The sequence below is a fragment of the Emydura macquarii genome, unplaced genomic scaffold (assembly GCF_026122565.2).
Source record: "Emydura macquarii macquarii isolate MOO-44397 ecotype Brisbane River unplaced genomic scaffold, CSIRO-AGI_Emac_v2 contig_561, whole genome shotgun sequence".
Taxonomy (NCBI): Eukaryota; Metazoa; Chordata; order Testudines; family Chelidae; genus Emydura; species Emydura macquarii.
The window spans coordinates 3001235-3021776 of NW_027130698.1; the positions used below are offsets into that span (position 1 = coordinate 3001235).

Sequence of the window (20542 nt, forward strand, 5' to 3'; positions counted from 1 at the left end):
ATTGGCCTGACAGTGGTTTTGATTTTTCAGCACAATTCCCCTTTTAAAGCAGTTTCAGCACTGAGACTGCAGTTCAGCAAAGCACATAAGCACATCTTTAACTTTAAGGACTTGATTCTGGGATGTGCTGAGCACCTTCAACTCCCAAAGAAGCCTGTGGGAATTGAGGATGCTCAGCATGTTGCAGAATCAAGCCCTAAATACCCAAGTAGTCTCATAAATTAAGTGTTAAGCATATATTTAAGTGCTTTGCTGAAATTGCTTGTTCTTAAAAATCAGAAGTACACTATAGCTGAATGTAATTTCAAGATGGACAACAGTTCCATTAGTAGCCAATTTTTTTCTGTCAGGCCAGAGTTGGTTTACATTGACTTTAATGGAACTACTTACATGCTTAAAGTTTAATCATGTACTTTGCTAGACCAGGGCCTGAAAGCTTAAAAATCAATGGAATGGTGAGTTAGTGACTTATTTTTAGAGTCATTAGTGAAAAACAAAAAATCTACAAAGCTACTGCTTCTTTGAATTTTAGATTTTATTTTAAGGCACAGTTTAAGGATATGTTTTAATAGTTATTGATCAAAAGACAACATAGCTGAGATAAAACTGAGAAAACTGAGGAAAACTTAATATATCCCATAACTTTTCCAATGCAGTGTATTGCTTTTGCTGGAATTATTGTTATTGTGTTCTTTCAACTGGGGACTTTCTTTGCTGTTGTAAGAAAGACCCTTCCATGAGCTTCTTTGTATAGAAACGGATGATACCATGGATAAAAAAAATCCCACACTGGATTTTGAGTTGTACCATGTACTTCAAATGTCCTTTAACTTTTTCTAGTTTATTATTTCTCATGCAAATTCTCATCCCATTGTTGAGACTATTGTAAATTAATTTTTAGATTAATATGACTTTGATCTATAAATTGAATATGATTTCAATATCTATAGATGTTAATTTGTTGATACAGGAAATATTTACAAGATGACCATTTCACTGTGTATCAGGAAGGTATCTCTCATGGCAGAATAGCTGACAACTAACACAACAAAAGCCAATGAGTCAGTATTTTCATAATAGAATTTCACTTTGATAATGTTGGTAGTATATATACATTTTATATTTGCTACCAATATAGAGTTTCAGAGGACTGCTTAATGAATCTTTCTATTATATGATATTTCAGTTTAATGTAATTACTTCTCCAGATCATTAAGGAGTGCATGTTGTCAAATCAAATCAGATAATGTCGGCAAGATTATGCTCACCATTTTACTTAAAATTGTCTTTTGTTTTAGATACAGGCTCTTAATCCTCCTCTCATGGAGTGATAGCACCACAACACCCTTTTTCCTGCTTGAAGAATAGGATAAGTGATTTATCCTATAGCTGCTGTCTGCTCTATTCCTCAGATTAGCTAGAAATCAGTGCCTAAGGAGCAAAGTGTTATGCCTTTGTGATGTTGGCCTGCAGGGGAGCCACTCTGAGATAGATTAAACGGGCAAAACTGCAAAGAATGGGGCAGCAGACCTCTCTAAATACTGGTGGTTTTTCTTCCATAAAATATACTAAGCAAGCAACAAACAGCTTCTGATCACTTCACTGGTCATTCAGAAGACTAAAACATAGTTTCCTTAAAACTATCCAGCTTTTGGCTAGCACCCAGACAGCCAAGTCAAATATGATGGGGATTACTGAAAATCTTTATCCATCATATTTAAAAAAAAACACATTACCAAACAGGTCAATGAATATTTCAGATCTTACCCAAATACATGCTTAAAGCCAATGTTTATTAAGTAAACTAATATTTATTTTAAAAAGGAGAGAGTATGGTTAAAAGATCATTATACCTACACAGATGAAAATAAAGTTGATAAATTAGTTTCAAAGTAGAGATGATAACTGAGTTGCAAATTTCTTAATTTGCAAAGTCTCTGGAAATTACCCAAACAGTTTGGGGGTCATCAGTTCTTGTTTAATGCTTCCCTGTTAGAAATGCAGTCCAGAGAAGTGAAGACTAAATAGTCCATGTACAGAGTGTATAATTTCTTCCACGATAAATAGCAGGGTGCACCAGAACAATCTCAGATCCCAATCTTGTGATCCAATCTTCCCCACTTGTGGCTATGAATTAACATCTCCTAATTTTATGCACAGTGGTAACTAGCTGCATTAGCATAAGGCAATCAGCGATTTACAACCATTCACAGATATTTACTACTTAAACGTCAAAGAGAAATAAAAACAATAGTATTGTTACATTCAAATTCCATCTAAATGTTAATATCTTTCTTTGATTTTCAACTAACAGAATATACTGACAGACAGGAACTATTTGGTTGCATTGATAATCACTAGCAAGATTATAGTTAATTACAGACATATATCTACTTCCAAACTCTTAACAATGCAAGATTTAACTTCAAAGTCTTAGCTATTTACAATGAATGGCCCTAATTTCCATTTGTATACCTTTAAACATGTCCTCAAAAGTTGATTTTGGGTTATTTCAAACTGCTAGGCGCAACCCTTCTTGGCCCAGTGTCACAGCTCTCCTCTAAAGAACTAGCATATCAATGTCATGACCTGCCAGGAGTTGCAAATTTGGATTGCCTGCATATAATCCAGTTTACTTCTTTCACATGCAATTAGCAAGAATGGCTCATCAGAGAGAGTAATCTCAAGTCATCAGTGACTATTTTGATGGGACATTCTTTTTATGATATTTTTAAAAATTGTTATAAATTACAATTAAAATCAGTTTGGAGTATGTGTCATGAAATAATATATTTTTTAAAGATGATGTTTGTGCAAGATTTTCACTCCTGAACACCAGCTCTCTAGTGTTAAATAGGAGGAACTATCTCCCCAAGTTCTTAAGATTTTTAAGACCAAAGGTTAGTGGTAACAGGTAGGGAATCCAAGCCACCACCTTCACAGGTATTTCATGCCCAAGGCTTGTTCACATTATTGTTATTGAACTTGTTCTTGCTGTCTGTGGAAGTTGTTCTTTTGGGATATTCCTAGAGCTGCTTATTTTCCAGGAATTAGAATCTTGGCTAGTAGATATCATTAGAGAAGAGGGAAATATTCTCTGAAGGTATCATTTCACATGATATTCTTATTCACTCTACCCACCCACCTCCTCTCAGAGCATGGAAGAGAATTTCTGGGGTAACACTTTTTCTTACACTTTGATATTTTATTGTTCTGCCTTTTGACAGATTATGTTTTCAAACATTTTGTTTTGTTATTGACTAATTTTTGTAGGAAAACCTTCATTTCCTCCTTAATCAGGAGTGGATGGTTTGAAGGGCAGTAAATTAGTTCAGGTATTGTGTACGACACCAATTTGGCAGGAAAGGGGGACTTGCACTCCTACCCACTGCCCTCAGGGACCAAAAAAACCCTCAAGAGTTTAGGGAGTTCTGCCTTTCTTGAAGTAGAGAGCTGAGACCCAGATGTGAGAATTCTGAGAAATAGCATCTTCAGGGAAACATGATAGATAATATTCTCATTTTGGTTTTTATTATAGATCATCACAGAAGCACAGTCACAAGATGTTGTTTTGATCCTGACAACGAGAGAGTGTCTTCGGTGTCATCTGATAAAACCATAAAGCTTTGGGATACTATATCACAATCCACAACTGTCACAATTGATGAGTAAGAAACAATAACATATCTACATTAGGCAAGGTTTATATATATATTTTTAAAAGTATTAATTAAATTTTTGTTACAACTTGTACTGGGAAAATGAACAATAATTATTTAACCAAACAGCATAATACATAGAAAGGTTGAATAATATACCATCTAAATACATAGAAAGATTAAATAACATGCTACATACAAGCTTCTTGCTATGAATGATAAATGAGGTGCATCTATTCATTGGTAAGCATTAACTAAAGCTAATCATCATAGTTTCTAGCTACTGAGATATAGAAGTTGGTAGTGGGGAAAGTAAACAGCATGTGGAATGTCTATAGAATTGGAAGCTAGTTGCTTGTGTTTCTCAGGACTATCAATACTGGATAACAACATTAACAAATGGGAAGATGAAAAATCACTTAGCATGATACAGGTCTCTAAAGGGACTGCAAACCAAAACACATACATATGTACAGGATATATCTACAGTTTTGGAGAAGGATAGGTCTTGATCTAAGTGTATAATAAGAGTGAAATTATCTGGAGAGAAAAGCCACAGCTGGTCAGTCACTAGCTAGAGTTGATGGCTTCAGAATCTAAAACTCAGGTATGAAATTTGTATATTCCTTGGAACCAAAAGGTCAAATCTTGAGAGGTTCAAACTGTCCGTTCATCATTCTAAGGTAAATAGATTGACTTTTGTGCACTGACTGGAGCCATTTCAGATGAGAACATAACACCTGAAATCCATTCTGATCATTGTGACTATAAAGTTCCTATAGCACTATTCTTAATATTAGGGTTTGCTCTGATACCCAGGTCACCTTGCTGTTGTTGAGTGTGTTGCTGCATTTCATTGATGTATATACACAGTGGTTCCCAACATTTTTGGCTCTAGGGCTACAGATATAATTTTTATTACTCTGAAGGGCCAACAGTCTCTGCCAGCAGTCTCATTCATCCCCCCTGCAGCCAGATGGAAGGAATTCAGCGAGGAGGCTTTCCCGTCCCCCTGGCTGCAGCAGGGAAACTACATGCATCCTGTAACCCCATGCATTCCACCTGGGTTCCTAGGCAGTGGCTCCCTTCTGCAGCCAGGGGGATGGGAGATCAGCCAGAGGGAGGGGAGCGCTGATCTCCTGTCCTCTTGTCTGCTGCAAGGAGACTGCACCGGTCTTTTAGCATTGCGGCAATGCACTCTGCCTGGGTCTTTAGGCAGTAGCTCCCTTCTACAGCCAGTGGATGGGGAGCAGCGGGCCACTTTGAAAGCCTCCCCGGGCCAATCTGGCCCCCGGGCCACAGGTTGGGAACCACTGATATAGCCTGATCCTGAGAGAAGCCTCCACAACTCCCGGTAAAGTCAATATTACATGAAAATCCTTATTTAAAGATAAAATAGTATCTGTGTAAGAAGGGAGTATGCAACAAATGGTGATATCAGATCAACTACTGAAAAACATTAACAATGGCTTAAACAAATTCAACAGTTCTGGTTTTAAATCATAAAAGCATTAATCTTAAATTGTCTGGATACAAAAAGTACCATTAAAGTTGCCCTTAAAAGGCTTAGGAAGTTGCTTAGAATGAGAGACTCAAATCTGGACCATTTTAATAATCCTTCTTTTAAATTACAATGAATACAGCATTGTTTCCTGCAGAGATGCTTGTAATCCCTTCCCCATTGCAGATAGCAGGAATTGCTAAAATCCTGCCAGGTTCTGGAACTTTGAGATTTCTTTCCTGAAGTGGCACCCCCTGTTCTCAAAACTGGAGTTTGTTGTAGAATTGATTTCTCTTTTTCTTTGAAACTAACTAAACATAATGAAATCATTATATAGTTTCATGACATGTAGAGAGAGAGATGGTACTGTTTACTTGAAGGCATCCATTGTTCACCCTTCAATATTTGGCTTTTAATTAAACTGGTGTGTAGTGTAATCATTGGAGGATTTTTTGTTACACTGTGTGATACTCTACTTAAAAATCAGTTAGTACTCGATCCTGTGAGATGTTGAACACTCTGACCTCACCAGAAAAGCACTTAAGCACATATTTGACCTTTGGCAAAGGAGCAGTTCCAGTAACTTTCACAGAACTGCTCGCATGCTTAAAGCTAAGAATGTGCTTAAGTGCTTCACTAGATGGGGCCAGAGTGCTCAGACCTTGCAAGATCAAGCCCTTACAGTATTCTAATAACTTTAAAAAATCACAGTATCCTGTTGCAGTTATTTTCATGTATGTTTCAGGGCACACACCAGTGTCATCTCAGACTGCTGCTTTACCATAGATGGTAATTACTTGTGCACAGCATCTTGGGACAAAACCTTAAAAATATGGGATATAAAAACAGGGGAGTTTCGTTGTCATGGACCTATTTTCTTGAACCAAGGTCATGCAGGTTCTGTTAGTTCCTGCGTTTTTAGCAAAGATGGTGAGTTATGTTAAATACCATTATACACATCTTTAAGTATAAACATGTAGAACATTTCAGATGAGTCACAGGGCTCACATGCCAACCATATAACTAATTCATTTCTCAGTTTCAAAATTAAACGTTTTTCATTCTGATTAAATGGCTACCCACATAATGTAGGTAAATTGGAATTGATGGTCTGTTCTGCTTTACTCAGACATCTGAAATGTACTGTACTGTAAAAAGATCATGACTGAGAGTATAGTAAACAAAATACTGAGACACCTCATGGACTGAATGCTTGCTATTATCCACCTAGTAATAGTTGTAAGGTACTCTGAACATGTAAAGCACTATATATAGTAAATGCTAAATATTATTGTTAAGCATATTGAATGAGAATGAGGATTTCACTGTGTATCTTTAGACAGTACCTACAGGAGTAAAGTTTCTGCATGGTTCAATCAACATTTTCCAGTAATGTGATATTTCAGAAACACCTCTTTATGGTATTTCGTAAGATGCAGTAATACAGCACTTTGACTACTCTGTATAAAATGGTTGATATTTAGATACTTTTGTCTCCCAGGTAATAACTATGTCCTGGACTAAATAATCTCTGAAGCTGAAGACTAAAGTGTTCATCTTCCCGTGGTATTGCTATTGCAGAGTTAAAGAAAACACCAACTTGTTATGTTGAAATTTCCTCTGACGTCTTTGCTGTGCTTGGCTACTACAAATCTTTATGCTCTGATTGGCTATTTCCTTCAGAATTTCCCATCTGTATACCCATAACAAACATGACCTTCTAAAATACTGACCCCTCTTCACATCGTGATCCCATCTAAACCCACTCAGTTCAGTGATTTGAATCCTAAACTACACACTTTGGAGAAAAAATTGTTCTGGAAATGAAGACATCCAAGGTGGTAGCACCAACTAGATTGACAGTAGCATACATAGGGATAATAGCTGACTTTCAGATAGGCCTCTGAACTTTAGTGTTTGGAAGTATCACCTTTGGTTCAAAATCTTTATTGTGGTTTATTCTGTTCAAAGCTAAGCTGATAGGGAGATAATTACAAGAAAGTTTATTGACATTTTCCCAACTATCTCTGCCCCATGATAGAAGAATACAGTGTATTATTTTGGAGTCAAAGAAATAGATTTACCTCAAGAAAGCTTTTGGAGAAACAAAACTCTGAGTGAATGAAGCCTATTTTAACCACTGGTTCTCAACTGCTGCAAGTACTAAACTTACCAGTAAAAGAAAAGCTACAGTAATTAATACATGTGGTTGTTTTGCTAGCAAAAGCTTAATTATTCTAAAGATAACTTTTGCTATTTTAATTTTCTAAAATAAAATGTCTCATCAAATTTCAAACTCATCAGCATTTTCTTTTACTTTTTTTTATAAGCTTGGTTGTATTTTTGATAACTGAATTTTATGCCCATGTTTGTACTCATTAAAAAACTCCAGGGACTTCCACTATCTTGCTAGAGCATGACTAATACCAGTGCATTATTTAAATTCAATTACCAGTCTGACTCAATTCTGGATAGAGTTTGTTAGTCTATATCAAAAAAGCAGAGAAATAATATCACATCTAATTTTGTATTTTAGCATCTCTTGTAGTGTCTGGAGCATATGACAAAACAATAGCTCTGTGGGATGCAGGAGCAGGATATAAAAAGCTTGCGTTAAAGGTACTAAATTTCTGTTTGCCCACCAGTTTAATGAGAAGGTATGAAAATGTACCGCTTGTATGAGTATTGTGTATCTCTTTACATTAACTGATGTATATATCTTTTTCTTTCTCTTCCGTTCCCCCCCCATTCTAACCCTTATAGACGTTGATAAGAACATGCAATGTATTATATGTGACTTTAATTTCCTGGGGACTACATAATCTTTTATAATGACTGGCCAGGCTATTTTCTTTGTGAATTCTGTTATTAACATACTACTAGATTTGGTGACATTAAGACTGGTCTGCTACCATGTGCTGTACATTGACTGCCAAAGAAACACACTAATTACCTATAGCAAGTGCAGAATACAGTAGCTGCACTTTTACTGTGGAAGGACAGAGAGATTCAGGGTATCTGTGCTCTGGTCACTGTAGTTGGTTGGCTGGCTGGTACAAGAACTGAGTTTAAGGTTTTATTTAAAATGGTTAGCTGTATCATTTTATCATATATATCATATTTATCATATAGCCTCAGCTATAGTGATTGTAACTTACAGGTGCCCTCCTTGTACTCAAGTTCCCATTTTGGAATTGTAAATGAGAAAAGATCAGTATTATAAATCTGAATAAAATTCTGGAGTCAAAAACTTCAGTGAAATACCTTCATTGCTGAAAAAGACATTTAGCTAAAATATTTATCTACAGAATTTTGTTTCTTCAGCACTACTTTATGTTAATCTCACTGGGAACTGACTCTTTGCTTTTAAAGAACTCACTCTGAACCTAGAATGTAAAATAAGAATTATCCTTGTTGCAAGTGACTGAGTGTGGAAGAGAGCTTGAGAGCACCAATCATCATCGTCACAAGGGTTCTTCTGATGTGGAAGTTACTGTCATGCTCTGGAGTATAATTCAATAAATCAGTCACTTCCAGTGTTATTTAGGTATCTGATATCCGTGTCCAATGCATGTAGGTTTTAAAACCTTTCAGTAGAACTATCAGTCTGTGAATTTAGAATATTAGTGGTATTGGTAGTAAGGTTATTCTTTTGTACCTTTGACTTATTTATAATCCCATATTTTCAAATTTGTGTGTGTCAGATGTGCTTATATTATTTACGTATGCAGGTACTACGACTGTATGCACAACAGCAGTAATTTTACATTTTTACATTTTGCATTACAAGTTTTGAAAAATTGGGCCATAATATGCATAATTTGGGCCATAATATTGTTTTGATGGAAGTTGGGTAAAACTTCTTTGAAGCTGGTGGGTGTGATAGCTGCCCTTCATTCAGAATAAATGTAAGGAGCAGTTAAGCTCCTTTTTGGAGTAAGAGAGCTGAAACAATAGGCGCACTACCCAAAAAAGGCTAGTCAGTAACTAAGCTATGTGGGCAGTGGGGTTTCTCTGGGTTTTGTTTGATGGAGATGTGTGCATTTGAGGGCAGAAGCAGACAGAGAGGAAGAAGCCAAAAAGCCAAGCGAACAGCAAGAGAAGCACTGGAAAGATGGCAGGGAGAGAAATAAAGAGGGGAAGCTTATTGGGTAGAGTGCAAGCTCATTGACAGGATTGTATCAAAGGAACAGCTGACTCTAAAATGGCAAATATGCCATATATCCTATTAAATACATCTTTGCCTTTCTCCCTGTATGTTAGAAAATGCTAATGGATTTGTTTTTGATAAACATGTATTAATGCACAATTCTCATATGTGAAGTTTGTCTATCAAAATGAAAAACATCCATTTTGAACTCTGTTTTCTCATTAAGTCCATTCATTTTTGAATAAACTCACTATGCCGGTTGTTTCTTCATTTTGGTTTTAGCTTATTTCTCTTCTTGTGGAAGCAGATCTAATGGTGCTGCCACAAATCTCCATGCATGTTCAGTAATCATCTGTGTAGCAACAAACAGGACTAGCTAAGCTCACCCAATGCAACTGCCTGCCTTCTGAATCATCTCCCTTCCCTTGAAGTGGGGAAAGGCTGGTGGCTGCCTCAAAGCTCTCCCCCTCGTTGTTATCTCACCCACATCTTCAAACTGCTCTACCGGTGTGAGTACTAGAAAACAACTCTTTCCCTGCCTTCTTTCCTCCCTCTCTCTCTCCCTCTCTCTCTATATATATTTATATTTGGCTAAATTATTTAAAAAATTAGAAAAAAAACCACACACACTCAAGGAGGACTTGAACCAAAATAACTATCACAGTAGCTACCAGCACTGCATCCAGCAGAACTACTAGTTGAGATGCTGCAGTTTCACTAACCATTGGAAAGGATAGAGGATCTAGCAGTGTCAGATGTATGCAGGAAATGATGAGCTTGATAGCAGATGCTGTTCTGCCCAGGGATGAATGAGCATACACAGAGATTGTGCTTATTGTAGAAAGGGCTGCCAGAATAGATTTATGGTGAAGACAGCTATTTTCTTTATTATAGGGTAATAAAGTTCTTACTTTTGGGTTACAATTACAATTTGCTTTGCTGCAGGGCCATGGAGACTGGGTGACGGATGTTGCAATTAGCAGCAACAAGAAATGGATCCTTTCTTCTTCAAAGGTAACAATTAACTTATAGATGTGGTGTAGGAAGCTAATTTAAAAACAGATTTCACTATGTGCTTCAATATTTATGTTAGAAAAATTGTACCTTAATGCAACAGTTGACCCAGACAATCTTTCAGTTGTAGTTTTATGATTACTTGAAAAGCAATTTCAGAAAATATTAAAAGGAATTTTATATGTAGGTGCACATTTTTGGTGTGACCCATAAATCCAATTTCTAAGATTACTAAAGAATATTTGTAGTGAGTAAAACATTTTTTTGTTTTCAAAGTAATGATAGTTTACAAAATATTGTCCTGGCTTACAAATAGAGTTATTTGTGCTTTCTGCAACTGATGAGGCTTTTATCCATTGGAAAAATACTGTATCTTGCTGTGGTGCTTGACCAGCGATAACATGTAAATACATGTCCTAACTGTTTCTTTCTTTCTTTTAGGATGCTACTTTGAGATTATGGAACATTGAAAAGGCTGATCATATTCCTGCAGCAATAGAAAGCAGAAAAACAAGAGGCTCAAAAATAGCTCAGGTAAGCGTTATGTGGAGTTATGGCTGATGGTTCTGCCTTTTTAGTCTCCAAGTTAAACCTCTGTTCAAAACCAAAATATGAACAGTTGAAGGGACATTGTCAAGATTCCTGGGTTCAAAAATTGATTTACCTTATTTTTCTCTTTTGTTTGCAAAATTCTTGTAATTATTTATTTTGTGAGTGGGGGAAGGAGAAGAGGAGGAATTTCAAAACAAATGCATCACTGCTTTTCTTTGTTTAAAAAAAGAATTTGGTAAGGAGGCAGAAATCCATGTGCAGATGACATTGTATTTTTAGAAACAATAGCAAACCAACTTAAATTCTTTTTAAATAAAAAAATCCTTTGGCTTCCCACACCTGATGCTTAGTAGAATAATTGGCTACATATTTAGCAGTACTGCTGGCCTCAGGCAATGGTATTCATGCACTCATGGACAGACATAAGTCAATATATACCAACTCTGAGGCTTTTATTTTCAAAACTCAGATTATATGCGTGACACTTCCTGGGGGCATCCAGGGTTGTGAGGTACTTTACTACCACCAACCCTTAGTGTGAGGAAGTCTTGTGTCTGTGTCTGCTATGGGTCAGTTTCCAATTCCACCAGCTGCTGACAACATAAGCACTTCTTTCCAAGCCTCTCTCTTTACAGGTTAATGATAGGTACACTCCAATCTCTGAGCACTCTGAGCATCCCCCTGGAGTGCCCAGTCCCTGATTCACAGTACAGTCATAGAATTCCTAAATCCTCTGCTCCCAAAGGAATAGTACACCCCAGCTTACCAGTTATCCCTTACATTACAGCTTCACTTAACACACAGCATTTAGATACGTTTATAGTAAAAAACAAGAAGTTTCTTTAACAAAAAACAGAGATTCAAGAAGAAGCAAACAGAATTAATGGAGACAAATGGGTCTTCTTCAAGTGCTGGTCCCTGTGTGTATTTCACATATGGGTATGCATGCACACTGTGTGTCTGAGATCAGAGATTTCTTGCAAGTAGTGTCTGTTGGTCTGCACCTGCGCAGTTCTCCTCGTGCTCCAAAGCAAGGGTATAAGTGGCGATGTGGACTGACACCTTTCCAGTTCCTTCTTACTGTCATATGGCCTGAGTTGGAATCCTCTGTGTCCACAGATTTCTCCATGCTTGGTGTTTCTTCAAACCTGTAAATATATTGTAAACCACTAGAGCACAGACAACCCAAATGGCATCTCTTTGAGAGGTGCCTATGCTGGACATCTATGGAGTGGCTACCTGGAGCTCCATCCATACATTCACAAAACATTATGCATTAGTTCAAGCCTCCTTTGCAGATGCAGCTGTTGGGACTGCAGTATTACAAGTATCTATACCAACTGCATCCTTGTACCCTCCCAATCCCCCTCCCCCCCGATTAAAAAGAAAATCAATCATCCACGTGTGTAATACACATAGGGAGTCAACGAAGAAATGGAAGTTCCAATGGACACTACTTCCTAGGAATCTCTGATATGAGGCGCATGGTACACATACATAAATCATAATATGCTTTCTACAGGTAAACCTAACTAACAAGCTATTTTCAGGTCTTGCAGAGTTTAACTTACTCCCAAAATCTTTCTCCCCATGCTTTACAGCCTCACTGGCTGTGACCCTTTATTCATAAGACATGCACACTGGCAGTTTGTCTCCTAGGTTAACGATGCTGAATACATTCCTATATGTCTAGATAAAGTCCAGCAATCATAGAATCTTAGAATCTTAGAATTGGAAGGGACCTTAGGAGGTCATCTAGTCCAACCCCCTTGCTCAAAGCAGGACTAACCTCAGCTAAATCATCCCAGCCAGGGCTTTGTCAAGCCTCAGCTTAAAAACCTCTAAAGATGGAGATTCCACCACCTCTCTAGGTAACCCTCCTAGTGAAAAACGTTTTCCTAATATCTAACCTAGACCTCCCACACTGCAACTTGAGACCATTGCTCCTTGTTCTGCCATCTACTGCCATAAGAACAGCCTAGCTCCATTCTCCTTGGAACCCCCTTTCAGGTAGTTAAATGCTGCTATCAAATCCCCCTCATTCTTCTCTTTTGCAGACTAGACAAACCTAGTTCCCTCAGCCTTTCCTCATAAGTCCTGTGCTCCAGCCTCCTAATCATTTTTGTTGCCCTCCGCTGGACTCTCTCCAACTTGTCCACATCCCTTTTGTAATGGGGAGCCCAAAACTGGACACAATACTCCAAATGCAGCCTCACCAATGCCGAACAGAGGGAAATAATCACTTCCCTTGATCTGCTAGCAATGCTCCTACTAATGCAGCCCAATATGCTATTAGCCTTCTTGGCAACCAGGGCACACTGTTGACTCATATCCAGCTTCTTATCCACTGTAACCCCCAAGTCCTATTCTGCAGAACTGCTGCCTAGCTCGTCGGTTCCCAGTCTGTAGTTGTGCATGGGATTCTTCTGTCCTAAGTGGAGGACTCTGCACTTGTCCTTGTTGAACCTCATCAGATTTCTTTTGGCCCAATCCTCCAATTTGTCTAGGTCCCTCTGTATCCTATTCCTACCTTACAGGGTATCTACCACTCCCCCTAGCTTAGTGTAATCTGCAAACTTGCTGAGGGTGCAATCTACCCCATCCTCCAGATCATTAATGAAGATGTTGAACAAAACTGGCCCCAGGACCGACCGCTGGGGGGCACTCTGCTTGTGACCGGCTGCCAGCTAGACATGGAGCCATTGATCACTGCCCATTGAGCCCTATGCTCTAGCCAGTTCTCTATCCATTTATAGACCATTCATCCAACCCATACTTCTTTAACTTGCTGATAAGAATACTGTGGGAGACCGTATCAAAAGCTTTGCTAAAGTCAAGATATATCGTGTCCACCGCTTTCCCCACATCCACAAATCCAGTCACCTCTTCATAGAAGGCAATCAGGTTGGTCAGGCATGACTTGCCCTTGGTGAATCCATGTTGACTGTTCCTGATCACCCTCCTCTCTTCCAAGTGTCTTAAAATGGATTCCTTGAGGACCTGTTCCATGATTTTTCCAGGGATTGAGGTGAGGCTGAGTGGTCTGTAGTTCCCTGGATCCTCTTTCTTCCCTTTCTTGAAGATGGGCACTATATTTGCCTTTTTCCAATCATCGGGGATCTCCCCCAATTGCCATAAGCTTTCAAAGATAATAGCCAATGGCTCTGAAATCACATCAGCTAACTCCCTCAGCACCCTAGGATGCATTGCATCTGGCCCCATGGACTTGTGTATGTTCAATCTTTCTAAATAGTCCTGGACTTGTTCCTTCAGCACTGAGGGATGTTCACCTCCTCCCTATTCTGTGCTGCCCAGTGCAGTAGTCCGGAGCTGACCTTGTCTGTGAAGACAGGCAAAAAAGGCATTGAGTACCTCAGCTTTCTCCACATCCTTTGTCACTAGGTTGCCTCTCCCATTCTGTAAGGGGCCCACACTTTCCCTAATCTTCCTCTTCTTGGTTACATACCTGCAGAAACCCTTCTTGTTCCCTTTCACGTCTCTTGCTAGCTGCAATTCCAATTGTGTTTTGGCTTTCCTGATTTCATTCCTGCATGTTCATGCAGTATTTTTAGAATCCTCCTTAGTCATCTGACCAAGCTTCCACTTCTTGTAAGCTTCTTTTTTGTGTTTAAGCTCATCAAAGACTTCTTTGTTAAGCCAAGCTGGGCGCCTACCATATTTGCTATTTTTTTCTGCACATCAGAATGGTTTGTTCCTGTGCCCTCAATAATGTTTCTTTAAAATACAGCCAACTCTCTTGGATTCCTTTCCCCCTCACATTAGCCTCCCAGGGGATCCTGCCTATCAGCTCCCTGAGGGAGTCAAAGTCTGTTTTTCTGAAGTCCATGGTCTGCATCCTGCTGTTCTCCTTTCTTCCTTTTGTCAGGATCCTGAACTCGACCATCTCATGGTCACTGCTGCCTAGGTTGCCACCCACTTCTACTCCCCCTACCAAATCTTCCCTGTTTGTGAGCAGCAAGTCAAGAGGAGCATGGCCCCTAGTTGGTTGCTCCGGGACTTGCACCAGGAAGTTGTCCACAACACTCTCCAAAAACTTCCTGGATTGTTTGTGCTCTGTTGTATTGCTCTTCCAGCAGATGTCAGGGTGATTGAAGTCCCCCATGAGAACCAGGTCCTGTGAACTGGAAACTTTCTCTAGTTGACTGAAGAAAGCCTCATCTACCTCATCCTCCTGGTCTGGTGATCTATAACAAACACCCACCATGACATGACCCGTACTGTTCTTGCTTCTAAGCTTAACCCAGAGACTATCAACTGGCTTATCTCCAATTTCATACTGGAGCTCAGAGCAATCATAGTGCTCTCTTACATACAGTGGAACTCCTCCACCCTTTTGCCCCTGCCTGTCCTTCCTGAACAGTTTATACCCATCCATGACAGTGCTCCAGTCGTGTGAGTTACCCCACCAAGTCTCGGTTATTCCAATCATATCATAGTTTCTTGACTGTGCCAGGACTTCCAATTCCTTCTGCTTGTTTCCCAGGCTTCTTGCGTTTGTGTATAGGCACTTGAGATAACTGGCCAATTGCCCTACTTTCTCAGTGCAATTCAGGAGGCCTCCCCTGTTGCACCCTCCTCCTTCTGCTTCCTCTTGGTGTCCCACTTCCCCACTTATAGCATTGTCTTTACTTATAAATCCCTCCTCCACCATTGCCAGCTGGTTGTTTTCTCCTGTAGGCTTCTTTCCTGTAGATTTTTAAAACTTTGAATAGGGCCTGGCTCAGTGTATAAATAGGCATCCATTTGTGAAGCATACAATACTCAATTTACATATAGCCAGGCTGAGAGGTAAATGTCTGTTATCTGATGTCTGAAAGGAACATGTTTGTCACCTGCTGGTGACCTGCTTTGACTCACAGATCTTAAGAACATAATTTCCAGTATAGATGCATAACTCCTTAAATATTATCCTTACATACATTTTACAGTGGTTATGATGCCAACTGGTGTGTTACTGGCTCTCAGTAGAGACCTCACATGCCCCCTTTTGTGAACTATTGCATAGCTATCAGACCCTGTAAATGCCTATACACCTTTTATGCACTTGCCAGTTGGCACCAAGGGGTTTCTGGGTCACACTGTTGTGTTATGTATTTTTGAAAAGTGGATTATGAAGTTGGAGTTAGCAAAGATTAACATTAATAAGCTCAGTTCCATAGAAAAGAGCTAGTTCCCATGCCCCCTACCAAATGTTTCTGAACATAGATTTGCCATTACTGGGGTCTTAAAAGTTATACTCTTCTGCTTGATTGCAGCAAATTATCAAAGTAAAAGAGGTATCAGAAAATAACATTTTTCAAATTTAATTTTTCATCTATTATTGTTTATATTGACATTTCTTGTTGAATTTCATGTTCTCAAAACCAGCAGGTACAGTTTTTCTAAAGTTTGAAATACATTTGTGACTGAAGTGAAAAATATTCCCTACATTCATTAAAATCACCAGTTGATGGAACGTTGTAAAGGTCTGTCCAAAAGAAAGAAGACAAGGAAGTTGTAGAAATGTTGGAAAGATATTGAAAAAGATATTAATCACTTAAAAAAAGAGAACACTTGCCTCATTCTGTTTTTTGTGAATAGTTTTATGCATAATGAATGGGGAAACAATGTTGTGTTGTCTTAGTTAGAAGCAGATTCAGCATTCATGAATACACCAGGATTGGATCCTGCTTCAATTGAAGTTAATGGCAAAATTCCCATTGACTTCAATGGGGCCAGGATTTCACACCAAGTGTTTGTAATTTGATTCTATTACATTAGAGGTGTTTTGGTTTAGTTGGTTGGTTATTATTATTTTTATATAGCTTCTTTAATCCAAAGCATAGGGTCAGGATAGCAAATGGATACTGTGATAAAACAAACAATAAAGAACAGCAAAACAAAACAAATTGAGAATTTGTGGCTCTTCCGTAAAAATAAAAAATAATGAGTTTACAAAAGAAGGAAGAGCTGTGAAATCACTACAAGAGGTTAAGAGGAGGGGGGAAAAGAGAAATTTTGATGACAATTCAGATTTAATTCCAATTAAGCAATTTGTTCTAAACCAAATGATACTAGGAGACGGAGCCCATCTTTATTTGTTTTGTAAAACCCATCACCTCCAGTGCTGTATAAACTAATAATAATAAATAATAAATTTGCTAAGGCAATATCACAAACCACAAAAAGATATTAGTAAATTTAGGAAAGCTTTCTACACAGTAACTGAATGGGCCTGATTTTCAAAAGTGTTGAGCACTCACTGCTCCATTTGAAGCTAATGAGAAATGCAAGTACTTAGCGCCTCTGAAAATCAGGCCTGTATATTTATAGTTGAACTTCAGTGGTGAAATGATTCATATATGATTAGCTAACGTATTCTTTTTGTTGTTGTCTTTTATGTTACTTTATATCAGTGTGAAGATTGTGAAAAACCTTTCTCACTCCTACAGTTCGATGACTCTGAAACCGTAACCAAGTGTGTATTCTGTCGACTGGCTTCTCCTTCGAGAAATATTTTGCCATTACCACCCACAGTATCTCCTGATCTCTAAATTCTTCCCAACAGTCTATATGTGCAAATACATTTGAGTTTTAAGCATATGCCTATATATATCTGTGATTATCAGTATATATTGTATGTATATATTGCATGTATAAACATTTAGAGCCAAGGACTTCTCCCAAACTTTTGTGCCATCTGTTAAAAAAAAATTTGCTGATTCATTGTACACTTGTGCAATAGACATACTGATTCTCACAGTGTAACGGATGACAGGATCAAGTCCTAAGATTTGAAATCTACTCATATTGTGTAAAAAGAAAATTACATCCATACCCTTTAAGTGAGCACACTTAATAAAGGTTATTATAACAAAGAAAATATATGACTATGTAAATTGCTGACAGTTGTTCTTAAATTGTGTAGAATAAAACCATCGTTTTTTTACTATGGAGTATACAGGAAATATGAAAAACATTTGCATCAATTGAAAATGCTAATGGGTTTTGAAATTTGAATGTGGAGTGCGGGTTTGGACCCTGAGCTTTTTATTACCTTGCTTCCAAAATCCCCTAAAAATATTTCTAGGAACTTTCAGTCCCAAGAATATATTATTATTTGTGTTTGACATGACATAAGGCAAACTAGTCCCGTATATTCAGGACCAAATCATGTGAGGTGCTGAGCACCCTCAACTCCAGCACCTCTCAGAATTGGCCCCTAAAAGACTATACCTCTTAACTAGCTATGTGATGATGTCAATTAATATGAGATCAGTGTTTCAAGATGTGGGAGCCTCATTCATCAATAACATGTTTCAGACAGATTATATTCTTTTAAGAGGGATTTATAAGGAGACAAAATATTTTGTACTTGGGTACGTAGCAGTGTGGAATGTAGTTAAGCTATGGAATAAATGGAAATCCATTATGGATATTTCTTTCTTTTTTAAACCATGTGAATCGTGTAACCTTGGTAGCTACAGTTGCACTTGAATCCAAGATTAAAAAAAAAAAGACTTTTTAAGAAATAGTATGTTTTATCCAGAATTACTGCTTTGAATAAAACATTAGGTGACAAGATGTAACATATCATAAGAGATTATTTTCTTTTTCCTCTTAATTAAATATCATTGGTTTGCAGTAAAAAGTTGGGGGGGGGGGGGAATGCAGTTTGGGTGGAGCTGGAATTATTTTTGCAGAATACATAAAATGTGCCTGTCTTATTGTTGGAGTAATTACCCTTAAATATGAATAATAATGCTGAACTAATTTCTGCATGTTTAAAAATAATGTTAGTTTAATTAAATAATATTCTTATAATATTTGAATTGGGAATGTCCTTTATTTGCTCTTCCTGTCTCTTTTAGCTGAAAAAATCCAAGCTCTAAAATTTTCCATTGAGGGAGTAAAACCAATTATTCTATAGAGGTTTTTTGTGTGTGCATTATGATAGTGTGTGTACACAAAAATCACTTTATGCATATGCACACAAATATATAATCTATGTGTGTATATTATGACTTACTATAATTGTCTAAAACAAAATTAAGTGAAAATGTTAGGGTCCTGATCCTCTATGGAGATCTGTTAGCATGGACTCTGTGCCATTGGGACTCTGCAAGAATGTGTGTTTAGGCAGTTTTGGAACATAAGCCTGCATAATTTTACATGCTTAAATATGTTTGCCCTGGCTGTCTTAACATTTAGTGTGCCAATGCCAAAGTGTATGCAGCTGTGCGCACACACACACTCTCTTGTGCATCTCAGTGAGGTTTATAGAGATATGTCTGTTACCTTCCTACACGTTTACAGCTGCTCTTCTGACTCTCTGGTGCCCTACCTATGCTGTCATAACCGTTGTGTAGTTGTAGCCTGCAGGGACAGAAGGGCTTTTTCTGTCTGTCAGAACACCAACTCCCCAAAGGACGGTAGCTAGGTCAATGGAAGCATTTTTCTGTCACCTGGCTGCATCTATGCTGGGCGTTAGGGTGGCATCGCTACATCATACCTCGGAACATTTCAAGTGGCCAGGGTGGGATGCAGTGCCAGTCAGGTTGCACCAGTCTGCCCCTTCCTTCAGCGATAGAGATGGAGTGCTAGCCAGTCCAAATTTGACTGGCGTTGACATGAAGCACATGGTGTCACAACACAGCTCAAAAGTGGCCCAGCTGGCCCGGCGATGAAGGGACAGGCAGCCCACGCTTGACTGGCACTGACACTGTGTGCCAGGTAGCAACGCTACTTGGTTTTGTGCGGTGTTGCAGGAGGCCGGGGGTGCAGGGTGAACTGCCCTCTGTCTCCTCTCTGTCTCTCCCACTGCCTGGTCCTGAAGGTGCGGAATGTTTCGCTTCAGCCAGGACAGTGGCTTGAGGGTGTGGGTCAAAGTGGGGCTGTCCAGCGATGACAGCGGTCTGGGTACAGTGCTCAGGCCGTGGATTTTTCACACTTAGCCCTGAATGCTCCAGCTAGGGTGACCTAAATTGTAAGTGCTCAACTGCCCTGGGCAGCCAGGGCAACGTGGCCCCCTCCCCCAGCTCTTCTGAGGGCTGGAGGGATGCCTCTGGCTGCGTGGCAGGGTAAGAGGGTCAGACTGAGAGTGCGCGGCGGGTAGCGCCCCCCCACTCTCTGAGTCGTGGGAGATGGGAGCGAAGCCCGGCTCCGCTAGGAATCGGGGCGTCTGTCACCTCACCTGCGGCCTAGCCCCAGCCGTGCGCCCACCTCCCTTTGTCCACTCAGAGCAGCAGTCCGGCTGTTGGAACGTGGATGGGACCGTCCCGCCGCCACCAAACATAGCCGGCGTCGTGGCTTAGTTGGTTAAAGCGCCTGTCTAGTAAACAGGAGATCCTGGGTTCGAATCCCAGCGATGCCTACCCGGGCTGAGCCCGCCTTTTACCCCCGCCCCGGTTATTTTTATCTCCACTGACTCCCGGCTGGTCCCCCAGGGCGGGGGCTCATAGCGGAACCGCGCTGCTGCCTGTGGCTCGGCTCAGCTGCCAGCAGGAGACGCCGCTAATGGCGCCGGGTCTCTTTGATCCCCTTCCGGAGCCAGGGAGCGCCCTGCCCTGCCCTGCCCGCAGCCATGATCGCAGGCTCCCGGCTCTGCCCTATCCCTGCGCCGCTTCCCAGCGCCCCGACAGTGCCTGGCCCCCGCCTGCTGTGCTG

At 39.5% G+C, this 20542-nt stretch overlaps 1 protein-coding gene and 1 non-coding gene across 2 annotated transcripts in view; both read left to right on the top strand.

The window, feature by feature from the left end:
- WDR88 (WD repeat domain 88) overlaps positions 1–18513 on the top strand; it is a 32314-nt gene extending 13801 nt beyond the window's left edge. The window contains exons 6-11 of the mRNA XM_067540047.1: positions 3539–3668; positions 5906–6090; positions 7697–7779; positions 10256–10324; positions 10766–10858; positions 17293–18513. Coding sequence (XP_067396148.1) covers positions 3539–3668; positions 5906–6090; positions 7697–7779; positions 10256–10324; positions 10766–10858; positions 17293–17430 — 698 coding nt within the window. The 3' untranslated portion in view covers positions 17431–18513. The remainder of the gene's footprint in view (positions 1–3538; positions 3669–5905; positions 6091–7696; positions 7780–10255; positions 10325–10765; positions 10859–17292) is intronic.
- Positions 18514–20175: 1662 nt separating this feature from the next.
- Positions 20176–20249, top strand: TRNAT-AGU (transfer RNA threonine (anticodon AGU)). Its single transcript has one exon. It is a non-coding gene; the product is annotated as a tRNA-Thr (tRNA).
- The last annotated feature ends 293 nt before the right edge of the window (positions 20250–20542 follow it).